The sequence below is a fragment of the Thamnophis sirtalis genome, unplaced genomic scaffold (assembly GCF_051295495.1).
Source record: "Thamnophis sirtalis isolate CommonGarterSnake01/CBP01778 unplaced genomic scaffold, rThaSir2_p1.2 scaffold_4, whole genome shotgun sequence".
In the NCBI taxonomy this organism is placed as follows: domain Eukaryota; kingdom Metazoa; phylum Chordata; class Lepidosauria; order Squamata; family Natricidae; genus Thamnophis; species Thamnophis sirtalis.
The window spans coordinates 66,849,592-66,865,648 of record NW_028261384.1 but is presented as its reverse complement, the minus strand read 5'-3'; the positions used below and the strand labels follow the sequence as shown (position 1 = coordinate 66,865,648).

General features: G+C 37.7%; 1 protein-coding gene across 1 annotated transcript in view; it reads left to right on the top strand.

Annotated features, from left to right (window-relative positions):
• The first annotated feature begins 4,176 nt into the window (after positions 1 to 4,176).
• TBX20 (T-box transcription factor 20) overlaps positions 4,177 to 16,057 on the top strand; it is an 80,344-nt gene continuing 68,463 nt past the window's right edge. Inside the window, exons 1-3 of the mRNA XM_087713073.1 lie at positions 4,177 to 4,545; positions 10,087 to 10,327; positions 14,570 to 14,734. Of these exons, the coding sequence (XP_087569199.1) occupies positions 4,419 to 4,545; positions 10,087 to 10,327; positions 14,570 to 14,734 (533 nt within the window). The 5' untranslated portion in view covers positions 4,177 to 4,418. The remainder of the gene's footprint in view (positions 4,546 to 10,086; positions 10,328 to 14,569; positions 14,735 to 16,057) is intronic.

Below are 16,057 nucleotides of genomic sequence, written 5' to 3'. Positions count from 1 at the left end.
TGGCATTTTTATCTGGTTTATTCAGTCTGATCTTTTATGTTTCCATTGGGACTGTTATGGGTTCTCATAACATCCTATGTAAAATGAGAATTTTTTGTACAGTACATTATAAGAAATCAAACAATGCCTTGAAGATTGCAGATATATAAAATATTAATGAAAATGTATAAGGTCAAAGCAATTAAGAATTCTGCAGAATGTATAGAGCCAGATGCAAAGACAATGGATGGGAAGGTAGAAAGTTCAGCAGAGGCAAACCATTTTAAGTTATACCCAAACTGATATCCAAAATGTTGGATGTTTAGTTGGTAGTTGCAATATGACCAGTTGCTGCTACCACGGGATCCTGAGAATCCCCATGTAGTTCAAACACAAGGGGAAGATTCTAAACTTGAGAAAGAAAGGTATCTTTTGCATACCTGTTAGAAACCCACTACTCAGTGGCATTGGTTGATCCTGCCAAAAGTGTAATGTTTTTAGAATAGCAAAGGTAGCATTTCCAGCTATTTCTGCCCATGTAATTGGATTAAATGCAAGTCCAGAAACATCTGCATTTGGGACACAATAGTTTGGTGTTTACAGACTTTCACAATATTGATCAGAACTAAACTGCACTGGAAATGTGATTCTCACCCACCAAACTGGAAATATCAAGTATCCTAGAGAACACTTTCCACCCAGATGAACTGACACCTTCAACTAGCTGAGTTGAAGGCATGGACAAGTACAATTTGCTAAACATATTCAGTTTCTGCCATCTTGAGCTCTTCAACAGATTCCGGATGAAATGAAAGAGACTAGCTGCCTGCAATTCTTCCTTAGGGGGCAAGGGTGGCCTTATCATTGTTTTCCTTTTCCAGAGATCTGTCTGTCTATGTAAGGAAAGTCAGTAATACCTAAAAGGGGAGTTCTGAAGATTCTGCTTCATTCAAGAATACAATTTTTGATGATCTATTTATTAAAGCCAGTAAGGCTGGCATTATTCTGACAAGTGAGTACTGCCTCTTGCTAGCAGATGTGCCTTTCATTGTACATAAGGCAGCTGCCTTGTACTATCAAAAATATGGCCAACTCATTTCAGTGTGTGAGATTTGCAAGATTTTAGCCCTAACACTAGTCAAACAAAAATAACCCATTAGTGGTGGGGTCACACCTCTGTAATGTGGTTCAGCAGGTTTTGATTAAGTGTCCTGATTAAAGGCAGCCAGTATTTCATTCAGCCATAGTTTTAGGGCTTATCTAAACCTAGTATGATCTCAACCTAGTCAAATGTTTAGTAAACAATTCAGGGTTAAAGGAAATAATTGGTTACATTGATGTGTGAACACAGTTCATGACTGTCATAAAACACACCATTCATATTTAAATGAATATTACTATAAAAACTGCTTTAACTGAAATAGAACCATTCAGGCTATTGATGGAAGCCAAAAATTTTATAGTTTACAAGGGTGGTTTTTCTTACTGATGACAGAGCATGGCTCCCAGTGTCTCTAAATTTTCTTGCTAGATCTTTCAACCAAACTACTTGAAATTGGGCACACTGGAAGTACCAGTTTGAGGGAGTGATTCTTATGGAAGTCAAAACAGCAAAGATTTGAGACCCACGGTTTTTGACTTAGAATTCGGCCTGGAATTGGCTCTCTTGTGTGCAAAACCTGGCCACTGAGCTTGGTTGTTTCTTGAATTTCCTTTGCTGGAAATTCCTCCAAAGAGAAAGGAAAAACCCGCCCATTTCAGTCCTCATCTCCTTTTCTATCTTCCAAGGGCTAGAGACCTGTTAACGGAAAGATTTCGAGCACAGCTTGTGGCTGAAGTCCCATTAAAAGTGCTGGTAGTCTTCATAATCCTTTAATGCTCAATTACTTAGTAATTTAGCGCAAAACTAGATAATTATTGCTTGAAACGTCAAACTGAGAACCTCCATAGCCATTTCCCAATCAGCCAGGTCATGGTTGTCCCAAAGATACTTTTCAAAAGGCAACTAGACATTCTTGGGTTTTTCCTTGAAAATGTCTCTCTCTTTATCTAAAAAGGCGAACTGAAGAAGTTTCTTGGGTGAGAAGCAAAACGTTTTCAAGGAAAGAAAAACAAAGTCCAATTAAAAACCACCTTTGGATCAGAATGGAAATACGAAGAGGGGAGGGCAGATGCAAGCAGTTTTAAATCCTTTGAACTGAAAGCATGAAGTTGCGTGGACCCCTTTAACAAAGAGAAACTCGGAGAGCTGCAGCTCATCGATTTTCGGGGAAAAGCATGTATTCTACGTTTGCCAGAAACTGTACATTCCGAGACGCGCAATTCAGGAAAGGAAGGAGCGCTGTTATTCGTTAAAGGTGGCGCATGGAAAGAGCGGTTGAAGAAAAGAGAGCACTTTTATTTCTTCCGCTGCAAAATAGAGAAGCATTCGAGTCAGTTGCTAATAGACTCAAAGTTAGCATAGAGAAAACCCAAGCAGATAAATTAACTCGGTAACCCTTGTACTTTCAAGCAACGCCGTAATTCTAAAACAGGCAGAGCACCAATCCCAGCGAAATTTATGGAAGAGGAATCCATTGGCTGGACTCTAACTCGCGATTAATTCAACTGTCCTTTATTCGGCGCATTTTCTGCGTTTGTAAGATATTTAGCCCTTTGTAACATATCGTAAACATGGTAAAAATAGTGGTGTGTTCATTGGAGATTCAGGGTATTCTGAATTCTTTCCAAATCGCATACACACGATTTCGTTACAATTTAAAGAGCATTTTTCTTTTCTCTTCTTGAAAGCAAGTTGCTGAATTAGGTTGCTAATTCCAATAAGTGTCCAAAGGGTTGCAATTTAAACAATTTGGAATCTAGGACTGAAATTATCTACAACTTTGAAAGTTAGAATGATACCAATATGACTTAATTTTTTTTAAATTATACTAGATATAACACGTTTAACTATCTTAGAAATCGCAAAAAAATATCTTCAAGAAATTGATTTAGGAATAAGAACCTTCTATAAAATGAAGATCCATAAACTTCCTGGTAGCGCAGCAGAAAAATCACATTTTATTTTCTGAAGTTCCTTTCCAGAATATATGTGTTAATCATCCAAAAAGCTTTATTTTGTTTAATGAGGTTATTAAAAATAAAAAGATGTTGAAGAAGCCTTCTAACAATCACTCGTAGCATTTTTTTTCCTTAATAAGTGAAAACTATAGTTATTGTACCTTAAATATTACTTCTGAGCATGCGGGATATAATGGCCAAGCAGCTGGTGATGGGGATCCATCAGAAAGACCGAGTATTTACTGACTCATGCAGGTTCATGACATCATATAATGCTTCCTCCCCCCAAAAAGAACCTTCTACATGAGACAATTGAACCCAATTTTTTTTTTCATTTGAAGCAAAGTTCTAAACATACTTCAGGAAAAGTTTTCATTTCGATTTGGATAGGAGTTAGGACAGGTTATATTTATAGGAGCTGCAGCTAACTTAACCGTAGCTAACTAAGGAACACTAACTAGGACATCTATAAGACTGAGGCCATTCCCCTCCATAGCTAGCTTTTACAACCTATTCATAGTTGTTCTGTTGGCCTAATATGTGCACTAGTTAGTTCCATAAACGACGAGTAGCATGTGTGTTTGATGCAAAGGGTAGGACAAGGTAGAAAGGAAACTTCTTAGGCGGGATTGGAGCAGTGTTGATTTCCGTGGGAAGAAGATGTATTTTAAATCTTGCCTACGTAATCTCTGGTTTAGAATATTGTAGCATTGCAAGCATTACTGACTGCAAACCCCGGGCCCAGATGCGCTTGCATGAAGAAGATGGTTGCTTAGTCGGTTTGACCGATCCAAAGGGGGCTTATTTCGCAGCAATTCCCAAGTGATAAATGATGGTGGGAAATAGATGGCAGTCTCAAGCGTGGGTGGGGGGTGTCAATTGTAGTTGATTTCCTGCAAAGCGAAAAACCAGCTCAATTGCCCGACTGGGCTGATTCGGGTCCAAAACATTTTGCTCTACGATGCGGTTTCGTTGTAACCAGAGCCGAGCTGATGTCCTTCCCCTCCCCTCCCCTTTTCCTCCACGCTGTTGGGATTAGGGAGTCCTGACGTAGCCAGACGCTGATTGGTTGACAGTCGATGGGATCTAGGCGACCAACAAATTAAGGCGGAGAATCTAGGGGCTGCTCCACAGAGTTGTCTCTAGTGCTCATTGCCGCCAACTCGAACCCATGCTCCGGGTTCAGGGAAAAATTGAGCACCGCATAACCTGCTCGGCTCTCGAGGTTTGTCCTTTCCAGTGCTGCCTTTTCCGCGGGTCGGCTTGGTTCTCCTCCCTTTTGCCTGGGCTGACGCCAGGGCCGGTGCAGGAAAAAGAAGGAGCACTCAGAGGCGAGCGTGGCTAGGTTTTGCGATTTTAGGCACAGCGGTCTCGGAGTCATGGAGTACACCGCGTCACCCAAACCCCAGCTCTCCTCCCGTGCGAATGCCTTCTCCATCGCAGCGCTCATGTCAAGCGGAAACCCCAAAGAGAAAGAAAGTCCCGAGAACACTCTCAAGCCTCTGGGTAAGTTCAGTTTCGGGATTGTCCGGCGTTCGGGAGAAAGTAATGTGCGGGGGATTTCTGTGGGATTTAGAGGGGTTGTTTGCATAGGTAGCAAACCTGTGACTCTTAAAGACGATCTTGAATTCGCTCTTATTTGACCTAATGATTGAGAATGATAGGGGATGAAACCGAAGCAGTACACACAATTTAAAATTTCAGATCCCCCTCCCAACAAGCAGAATTTTAACGATATCTATTGATCCTAGCACAATCTTTACTTAAGTAACATCCAAGAGATACAGGAAATCTGTATATGAGGAAAACTGCCCTGCAGTGTGAATTTATTGAATTCACCTGCCCTGGGTTTTAAATTGTACTATTCATATTTCATATTGAAAGGAAGCATTTAAAGGTGACGATGTTTGCTTGAGCTTATTAATTCGAAATAAAGCTTTTACCTTTCAAAACCCAGCCTAATTCCAAAACGGAGAAGGCCTTGCGGGTACCCTTCCTAAGAGTCTAACTGATGGGAAAATAAGCTTTAATTACCTATGCGAGGGACTCCCAAGCCCACAAAATCACCATGCTTCGGCAACCAAAGAAAATGGGGCGAAAAAACAGCTTTCTTTGTCCACCTTATTTGAAACTCCTGCTTTATAAAATTAACCAAAGTTCTGCTCCACTGGGATTTGTCTGCTTTTTAAAGTGCAAGGATCCACACAGCCTCCTAGTATATAATTATTGGGTATTCGATAGAAATGTACAAGGCTACAGTAAGGGGGACATTTCCGCCATAAACGGATATAACGGCACCTATACTTATCTGGAATACTGGTGAGAACGACACTGAAAGTCCCATTTAAATTAGTGGGTCTTTTTTCCCCCAAATATGAGGCACAGGATCAGACCATAATTTGAATAAACAAGATCTGCCCACAATCAGTGCAGTGACAACACGTATCCTTAGTTTCAAGTAGAACCGATTTCCAGATCATTGCTGGAACTCTTTGTGTTCTATATTGGTGATAGAGGAACGCAATTACATAGAACTAATCACTGTATTTACTAAAGTTCAGGCAGTGGTTCTAAGATAATTGGACTGATTGCAAACAATGCTGTCTGAATTCAAGGGGATTTTTTTACTTAATAATTCTCGATTTGAGCTTTAAATTTGCCACTTAATTGCCAAATCCTTAAGATTTCCATTTGGAAATGTTTCCATGATTTTTAAGAGAAATTGCTGTCAGTCTTGAAATGGTGTACAAACTTAAGGAAACGAACGTTTAAAAAATGACTGGAAAGCTGAATGAGTTGGCTGTACTTTTCATAAACTTTAATAGATCCCCGCCCCATGGATTTCCTAAAGAAAAGCAAAATTTCCTCCAGTTATTTCCTTTAAACATTTTTCCATAATTTTCTGTTTTGAAAGTTTGCTGACATAGCAGCGTCAATACTTTCTTTAGAGTTGTTCACAAACATTGTTGAGCAAAAAAAACCAAAAAACACCAAACGCTTCTCTTTTCTGCTTCGTTAGCCGCCTTCCTAACTACTAGAGAAAATAGTGCATTTTAGAAAAATTACACAAATTTTTCAAAGAGAAATAGAAAAAACTCAAGTCTTATGTTTTATTTATTTAGCGTATGGTAAATACATTGACTTATAGTAGTTCAAATGTTAATGTCCAGTCCACCTGGCCATTTGGTCTATGTTAAAAAAAATCAGACATTGGGCTGGTGTAAGCTCTTGATGGACATTCGGATTTATGTCTTATGTAAAAAAGTGACCATATAAATGAAACATCTATGTGAAAAAAACATTCCTTTTTAATTAACTTTAGAGAATTAAAAACATCCCTAAACTAGCTTCCTTATCTTCTTGGAGAGGAAGTTTTGGGAAAGTTTTTTTTTTAGGTTTGAGCTCTAATAAGCATAGGACAGACAGAATATTGTTGTTTTTAACTATAAAAGAGGGCGGTCGCATATCTGTCTTCCCCCCCCACCCACCCCCGCTAGGATCCTCAAAATGTGAGTTTCTTCCTTTCATTTCAATTTTCAAAAGAAAAATCAAAGAAATTTCAGAGTCGACTCGCAAATACTCATTAGAGCCAAATTATACAGAGGTGCTTTAAGATCTACTATTAGACTTCATACAGGACGACTGGGAAATGAGCTGGGAGAGAGATGGGGGATATTCTGCTTTATTTGTTAAGCGCAAGTATTGTCGAAGTCGATGTGACGGACTGTATCCGGTCCCTGTTGATCTCTATGTACGAAGTCCTTTTGTTTTTAGCTGCAAGCTTCTGCTCATTGAAAGTATTAGGTTCCACATTGTTGTGTTTTCCCTATTTCCAAATCTGGAAACAGCCAAAACACACACACACACACACACACACACACACACACACACACACACACACACACACACACACACACCATTTACATCAATGGGACGCTCACTTGGATCCATCCAAGCTTCTTCTATTCTGTTAAGCCAAATAGACCTTCCAGGCTTTGCCACATTTATTTGATGGGCATGAAGTAAGTTATTAGCCACATTTCTCTAAAGGGCAACAAGGGATTTCTGTCCTTTAGATCTGAGCTAAGTGGTTCAGTGGTCTGATCCAATTCCTTCTATTATCAGAAAGTCTGCTGAATATCTTCTAGGCGGCAGATCCCTGCAGATACTGACCTAATGCTGCTAGATTTTATTTAAATTTACAATTGCTTGAATTCCGTGTGGAAGTTTTCTAGTGTAACTTCTGCTTTTCAGATTCCACTGCGGTCTAAATCAAAAAAGATTTGTAATTAAGGCCGAGGTATAGGCTTTAGATCAGGAAGGTTCTATTGTTGTCCGGGTTAGAAGTGGGACCGGGGCTTAAGTGTTAAGTGAACAATTATTTTCAGACAGGTTAGTCCGGCAGAGTTCCAAAAAATCAATTCCTTTATTACCATTAATTTCTTGGACATGAGAATTATTTTTTGTTCTTGGTAAATAACAGTATGAAAGGAATATAATTTCATACTGGATTGATTCAGACCCGCCAATTTCAGGTGATCAAAAGTAGGCGAATTCAGCTTTTACGTGGACTTGGCCAATAAAGTGAATTTCAAACAGCTGGAATTATTGTGAGCGATTTATTCCTCAAGAGCCCGGTCCTGGAGAGTAAACATCGAAAAAGTCCGAAGCGATTGGGATTGTCTTCAGTCTTAGGGATCCCAGAAAAATCAGTCGGTCTTCGTTAGTCATTGTCTGCTTAATCGATGTGCCAATTCTCTAGAAGCCCTTTATAGCGGGCCTAATATTTTGCAGGCAGTAGATATTTCCAAGCTGCTGTCTGGTATGCATCTACTCAGGAAAAAGTCACTTCAGCTAAATTTGTAGAGTGCTGAAAGCTTTGTGATTTCTAGCGTCACCCAACCATTGCAACCAGCTGAAGTTGTAAATCACTCATGAGAAAATGCACATTTCATTCATTTGTTTCTCTGATTCCCAAGATTTAGAAACCAACACATCTCATCTAATGTGTTTAGGCGAGGTGGATCCCATTAGTCCAGGAGCCACTCCCCCTCCCTTCTCCTGCAACGTCCTTGGAGAGATTGGGAGAGATTTCTAGTTTTAAAGTGGCATTCACCTGACGACTAGATGGTTTCTGGGAGCTTTGACTTAGGTGGACTGCCTTGTATCTTGACAATTGTTGAATTGACTGTGTTTTTTGGCTCTCCCCACTCCACCACCACACCTAGTAAACCATCTCCCTAATTCCTTTTCTATTTTCTATTTTTGTCTTTTAATTGCCTGCTGTTCAGGGAGCTCAAGGTTGTCTCTGTTTCCTTTTTATCTTGACAATTCTGAAAGATTGAGCTAAACACTTCTAGGTCAGTTTGTGGTAGAAACCAGGATCTGAATCTGGTTTTTTTTAGACTTGATCCTCCACTTTAACCACTATTTTATGCAGCCTCCTCTTCCTAATGAAGGGAAAGTCAGATCAGAGTAAAATAAAGGTTTCAAGAGTTCATTTTGACGGAAAGGTTGTGTGTCTGCAATTATTTTGTACAAGGCTCATCTATATTAATTCTAGATTTTTCTTTAACAACTCAAAGTACTGGGCAAGGTTTTCCATTCTCCTTTTCTTCTAACAATCTTGCAAGCAGATTTGTGTGAAGTCAGCAGCTAGCGGGTTGTATAAACTTACCTGCCTTGATTCATTTATAATTGAGCAGTGTTTCCAGAAAACTGGAATAAAGTGAATCAAATATGGTTAAATTATCAGTGAGTAAGCCTCTTCTACAAGCAGCCACATTTGGAGGGAAGTGGCCACATATTTAACACTGCAGTCTGCATCAGACATTGGAATTAAATGTCATTGTGTTCACTGATCTCTAGAAAATGTGTTTAAAATGAATAAATATACCTCTGAAATCTAAAGGTTGTTAAAGTTGGGCCTGGTGAAAGGGCTGTCTCTGTCCTGTAAAACCATCTGCTGAATAAACCAGATTTGTAACATATATCCAATAGGTTTCTTAAAGATAACCCCCAATTAAATGAATGAGACTTCTGACCAAGGTTCTGGGAATTCCCACAATATTATTTAGCACCAGCTAAATTATGGATCAGTGATGACTTATTTTCACTTATCAGTTGTTTCCCACAAAAGAAGTGGCTGCACAATGCAATTAGCTATGGGTGATCGAAAATTCTTCTGGGCAATTCAATAAAGAATTGAAATTAAAGACGTATAACAGCCACCCTCCCTGTTGGAATGATTCTGACCTCCCAATTTTTTGTGAGATGCTCAAATCGCTCTAGAATTTTGTTACTGAATGCTGACCCAAGTAAATGCTCCTCTGTTTAACTAGCAGGTACCTCTATAAGTAAACTGGATATAGTAGCTGCTCTGATAGTCTAGCTTTCTCTATGCAAGGATAAAAATCAACTAGTGATTGCATACACCCATGAACGCTTCTAACTAAACAGTTAGTTCCTGGATTTTCTGCTAGATTTTGCTTTTGAACTTTTCAACGGGAGGGTGGGGATAGAGATCATCACGAATTCTTCTATTCACTGGCATTGACGCTTTGTCACTCAGGGGAATAATGTAAATTGGTCTGTTCTGGAGAAATGGGCAGAATTATTTATAACTGATTATAAATGCAAATATATTTGGAGAATAGGCTCATTTTTTTAAATTAAAAACTTGCAGAATCAACAAGATTGAAAAACAGAAGCAGAACCCCATTAGATGACATCTTTTTTTCTTTTTCTCCCTTTCCTACCCCTTTCCCACCTGTTGATTCCCAATGTAAGAAGAAAGCTGTGCTAGGGAAAAAATATCAGGAGTCTGGCTTTTCTGACTAACAATTTTTATTAAAAACCAAGTTCACAAAAGCTGCTGGGATTATCAGACATTGGAGCAAATTGATTGCATAAAATTAATCAGTCCGGGACCTTTTGTTTCATTTCCTGGAGAAAGTTAATATATCAGCTACTTGCAGCCATCCCACACACAAAACCATGGTGGATCTTCTTACCAGTGTCTTGCTTTTCTTTTTGTCCTCTTTTCAGAGAAATTCGTGGAGAAATCATCTTGTCCTCAGCCTCTGAGTGATTTGCCAAACGTGGACACCCAAGGGGATTTCAGCAGCAATAGCAGCCCTTCCTCTCTCTGCACAGAACCACTAATCCCCACCACCTCAGTTATCCCTAGTGAGGAGATGGCTAAGATCTCCTGCAATTTGGAAACCAAAGAGCTTTGGGACAAATTCCATGAACTAGGGACTGAGATGATAATCACAAAATCAGGAAGGTAAGACTGGAATATTGCTTGGCAGGGTTTGGAATCTTACCCACAGCTGCTACTTTCAGATGTGCGAAAATTTTCTAGAATTATCCAGCAAAAGTGACAATTGTTGGGATTTCTGGAATTTATAGTTTTAGTATAGTTTCAGCTAGGTCAGGCTAATATACAATAAACATTGTGCAGTTCAATTCTCTATTTGCCCTGACACCTTAGTGCTGCCCCAGAGCTATGATTCTCTCCCTTGCTCCTAGCATTGTTGTTGTTGAAGAGCAATGCTGTTCATAATTAGGCATCTGATAGTATTGAGCAGTTCAAATGTTTTTATAATAACCTTTGTCTGTATGCTGCATGGATTTGAAGCAGTAAAAATATAGGAAAAAATACATTTTAAAAAAAGCATTATTATTTAGTTCCCAGGGGCAGCATACGCAGATATGTACCATGGAAAGCACCACCAGGCACATGGCTACAGGAAGTCAGCTTTGAGTGGAGTTTTAATGAAAAGTGGATTGACTTGACTTTATGAAAGAAAACATTTGCTGAGTTAGTTTAAAAGGGGTAAATTGTCTATGAACAAGCCTGGAAGGGAAGCCAGCGATGTATCCTTCTCATTATTTAAACATCCAGTCTGTGCTAGAAATCTTGTCAGACTAAAGTAGTGCTGACTTGTTCACTGTGTCAGTGCTTTAATATACCACAGAACTGAGTGACACACAGCCGAATGGATAATTACCACCACAGAAAAGTGTTGCATATGAAGTGTCAGATAACATGGTGGGGGTTTTTTGGGGTCTGTTTTTGATCTGTGATGGCTGTTTCACACAAGCACTAATAGTTGATGTCAAACTCACAGCGATAAATATACATTGGACATTTGCCCTTATAACCCACAGCAGACTCTGAAAAGTTACTATCTCTCATTAATGTATGATGTAATCCATCAGATATTGTCTTCCATTACTATGTTTCAATTTGAGGAGATATACCACATTAATATGTATTAGAAATCTTCAGATGAATTTTTATTTGGGGTAAAATAAAAATAAGACATTTGAACTAGAAAAGTATGTTTCAGTGAAAGCATTAGAGTGACTAATGCAGAGGTGGGTTGCTGCCGGTTTAGCCCAGATCGGGCGAACCTGTTGTAGCAGCAGCGGGAGACTCCACCCACCCACCCAGATGCTTTTGCATATGTATGCACACATCCACAAGTAAGCCAGTAGTAAAAATAATAGAAACCCACCATTGGATTAAAGTGGAAATCTTTGTAAAACAAGCCATAATTTTAATGGAACAAATCTAATTTATGAATTAGATTGAACCCTTGTAAAATGAGGAAGGTGATATAAAGAGAATTCTACCAGAAGCAATTTCCAGAAAAGTAACTATTTTTAGTTTCTTGCAATCAAAACAACAAAGAGAATTGAGACAATTTTGAAGATCAAAACAGCCATCCCAGACCTTAGATATATAAACCAGTTCACTTAGCCCCAACTGGTGAGTTGATAGTAACAACCTGTTGCTTATAGATTAAATAAATATGTTATCTGTGAATGATAGGAATTCAATACACACTGTATTTACAACTAGGAAAGTAAAGCCAGTATTACCCTTTGGAAAAATTAATTCATCAGAGTCTAGAAGCTTTTCTACACTGCACAGAATCATATCCAAAATGTTCATTAAATATTGGTGCATACCAGAGACTCTCAACATTATTTCTACTATGCCATTATTTTTGTTATTCCCCCCACCTACACTCCAATCTGCACATACATGGAAGAGTTATGACATTGTTTAGGCCAAAATGTATAAATTATAAAGGGAATGATCAAATGTTCATTTTGTTAGATTATTTTCTTATTTTTGCTGTTAGCATCTGCTTCATATAGGAGTCCCATCCGAAGCTAAAATAAATTTGCTGGGCAGTTTAAAGTATTTGTTTATTTCTCACTGGATTGTCTGCCTCAGCTTACTCTGTAACCCTGCTGAGTAATTAAATACTACTCATGGTCTTAAATATGATGGTAAAAACTATTACAGTATAGTGACCTTCGAGAAAAACCAATCAAACAACCCTGTCTAAATTAGAGGGTGGTATGGGAGAATATTTTGAATCTTGGCTCTGTTATTTTCATGCTGATTTACGGTGCAGTCATCCTTGCAAATCAATGATACTGACCAAAGAAAGGCTATTGAAGTATTTTACCTGATCTTATTAATACTCCATTATGGGAACTCCATGGGTTTAGAATAATAATTTAATAATAATTAATTATTTCCTTGTCATTTTATTCTCACAATGATCCTTTTATAAGACAGTTTCCTGATGTTTAATACTGGTAGGGAAAAACTATTGAAAACTGTTTTAAAAAACATTTATACTGGTTATTAAGCCACACCAAATTGAAGGTATAAATTAGATGCAGATGGAAAATATTTACTTGTTTAAAAAAAACCTGGGAGACATTTGAACTTTTCTTGTAAAATATTATATTCAAACGTAACCTTGGTCGCAAGTTGTTTGAGAAAAATGCACCAATTTTTAGATACTAATTATCAATCTTCTTCACAGAAATGTTTGGCAGACATTTTTCTTTTGGACTGCAAGAGTTGTAGTTGGCACTGCCAGTATAAAGGCATAATTCATAATAGATGTAAGAACTCAAGGAAGCCTAAAAATTAATGAAAAGGAAGATAAAGAAATGGGGTATATTGAATCATTAACATAATTGGATGATTGTTATGACATAAGCTTTAATAGTTTGGATTCTACTTCATCAATGCCCTGAGTGATGCAGTGTGTGGAATAGAGAAGTATATTTAGTGACATCAAGTTGGACGTAAATAAAATGAAACCATTGCAGACATAGGTAGTTAGGTAAAGATAAAGGATTCCTTGTCCAGTCATGTCCAACTCTAGGGCATGGTGCTCATCTCCATTTCTTGATCAAGGCAGCCCGTGTTGTCTGAAGACATTTTCCATGATCACGTGGCTAGCCTGGCTGTACAGAATGCTGTTACCTTCCCACTAAAATGGTACTTATTAATCTATTGGCATTTTATGTTATGTGCATGTTTTAAAACTGTTAGGTGGCAGGAGCTGATAATTACCAGTAACTGGTAATTGGTAACTGAATTGTTGCACAATAGATGTATGAAATTCAGACAATTTTTTTCAAAATTTGCATCTCTAAAGTTGGAATATGGCACTTTTTCAGCAATTCAAAACATTCAGCAAATGCTGGAATATTTTAAAAAATAGCAGACCAAAATACACACCGAGAAGGAGCTTCCCCTCTGTAATTATTGGAAAATTAGCAAAATATAAATCAAAACCAGTTAATCAGATCAATAAAAACTTATTTTGCTTCCACTTTCCTGTTTGAATTCAGCTGTTCAGGCATATTAAATGTATAATTTTCTTCAACACTGAAACATTTTTAAAATGCCTATTGCAAGTTTGTTGACTCTCCTCCACCTCTTGAAAATTTTCCTTTTATTTCTGAAGATAATGAGTTACTGGCACCAGATTATTTCTCATATATGTGCAGTACACAGAAAATAATTATTTGCTTCAGATATTATAGAAGCTTAAATGGCTAATACTTCTGCAATTTATCCAAGGTCAAGAGTTACAAATATTTCTATATTGAAAAATTAGATGTGTAGGAAAATGCATCTGATGGCAGTGTTAGCTTCTATGCCCATAAGCTGCCTCTCTGGTGCCAGTAACTAATTATCTTCAGAAATAAAAGGAAATTTTTCAAGAAGTGGAGGAGAGTCAACAAACTTGCAATAGGCATTTTAAAAATGTTTCAATGTTGTGTTTCCACAGTCTCTATTCAGTTGATTACTACAGTATATTATTCCTCTTTAGAAAATGGGTGTAATTCTTGAGAATCTCCATTGCCTTCTGAGATACTTACCTGCCTCCCTTCCTTTTGTGAAATTAGTATGCCAGGTAGGGCTAGAAGGGAGAAAGGCAGACTTATGTGTTAATTATAACACAGTCTGAGCCCGTTGTCCTTATAATGAATAAGGTGAAATGGCTTATTTTAAAAATCCCCAGTGCACAAAGATTACATTCTCTCTCTCTCCTTCCCTCCCTCCCTCCCTCCCTCTCCCTCTCTCCCTCCCTCTCCCTTTTTCCTTCTCATGCTGCAATGCCATTTTTTTTCTTAAATCAGTTGTGAGGGATTATTCTCTTTACAAATTGTTTTTCTCATTTCCTTCTTTCTGTTTCAGAAGAATGTTTCCAACCATTAGGGTTTCCTTTTCTGGTGTGGATCCAGAAGCCAAGTTCATTGTGCTCATGGATATAGTTCCAGTGGACAATAAGAGATACAGATATGCCTACCATAGATCTTCCTGGCTGGTTGCTGGCAAAGCAGACCCCCCTCTGCCTGCAAGGTTAGTTCACCTGAAAATAATGTACTTGCAAGCAGCCACTTGTGCACACATACACAATTCTGTTAATATTTAGTTGGTTTCAAAAAAATTACATCAGGAGCTGAATAAGCAAAAAAAGAGTGCTTATGGATACAAACTTTCTTTCTACTGACTCAGAAGCAGTATATATTTTCTGTACTCTTCATTTAAATGCTTACAATTTCTAGGCATAAATTAATTAGTAACAAAAGGCCTATGTCTAATATGCAAAGTCATGTAACTTTTTTTTAAACTATTCGGTCCTTTTCTTAATATTTTTGTTGTATTAAAATAAGTGACTTATTTTTCAGGAAGAAAAATAATGCTGTTCTTTTTTTAGATATCTTTCAGATCACACATTTTATTTATCCTTTTCTGTTATTTTTTAGACTCAACTGATAAGCACAACTGAGAGGTATATCAGTTTATATCCATTTATTATAGAATAACCTTTATTGAACAAGGCAGGTTCCATTGTGAAGAAAATTGCAAGGAACAAAATGTATTTCACAAATATTGAAATCTTAAGAAACTGTTAACTTCCAGTCTTAGAAGTTGCATTTATTATAGGTTCCATCGTAACCATTTCAGAAAGTTTTTTTTCTCATATGTATGCTTTGGGAGAAAAAAATCTTTGACATAATGCTTTTGGATTATCCTCTGATTGCATTAGCCTTGATCATTTTTAGTGTGATGTGTTTGTCCGTTTTCAAATTTGAGCTTATTGCAGATTAAACTAAAAATCTCAATGGCGTAAATTGAAAGAATAAGTTAGACTCTAGTATTAAGACTTGGCAGTTTTGAATTTGCCTGTTCATGATCATCATCTGTGTTCTGAAACTTTGGTTCTAAAGCTCTTACTTCCAAATGTTTTTTTGAAACAGTAGTGATTGTGGTTTTCAAGTTGGTGAAATTAAATTCATTGGTTGATGTCGGGAGGACTTATATATTCATTTCTTCTATAATGGGCACTCAGAAAGAAAGAAAAAGTCACCAATGTAGGTACGCTTTGGTGACATTCATACCCTTGAGCATTCTCTGCAACATCTACACAGAAATAACTTTCAGAACTACAATTGCAAACTTTGTAATGGATAAGGATTATCCAGCATCATTTGAAAGCATTCTCATTCATAATGCTTCATCACAGATGACAATTAAATCCTTCTTTTCCTGCTGTCAACATGTGAAACAACTTTGTAGGTACAGTATGCTGTGCAGGCAGGAGGTTAAAATTCCTTCAGGGAAAACACATCTATTGTGAGTCATTGTTTAAATAGCTCTACTAACCCAACCAAAAGTCTG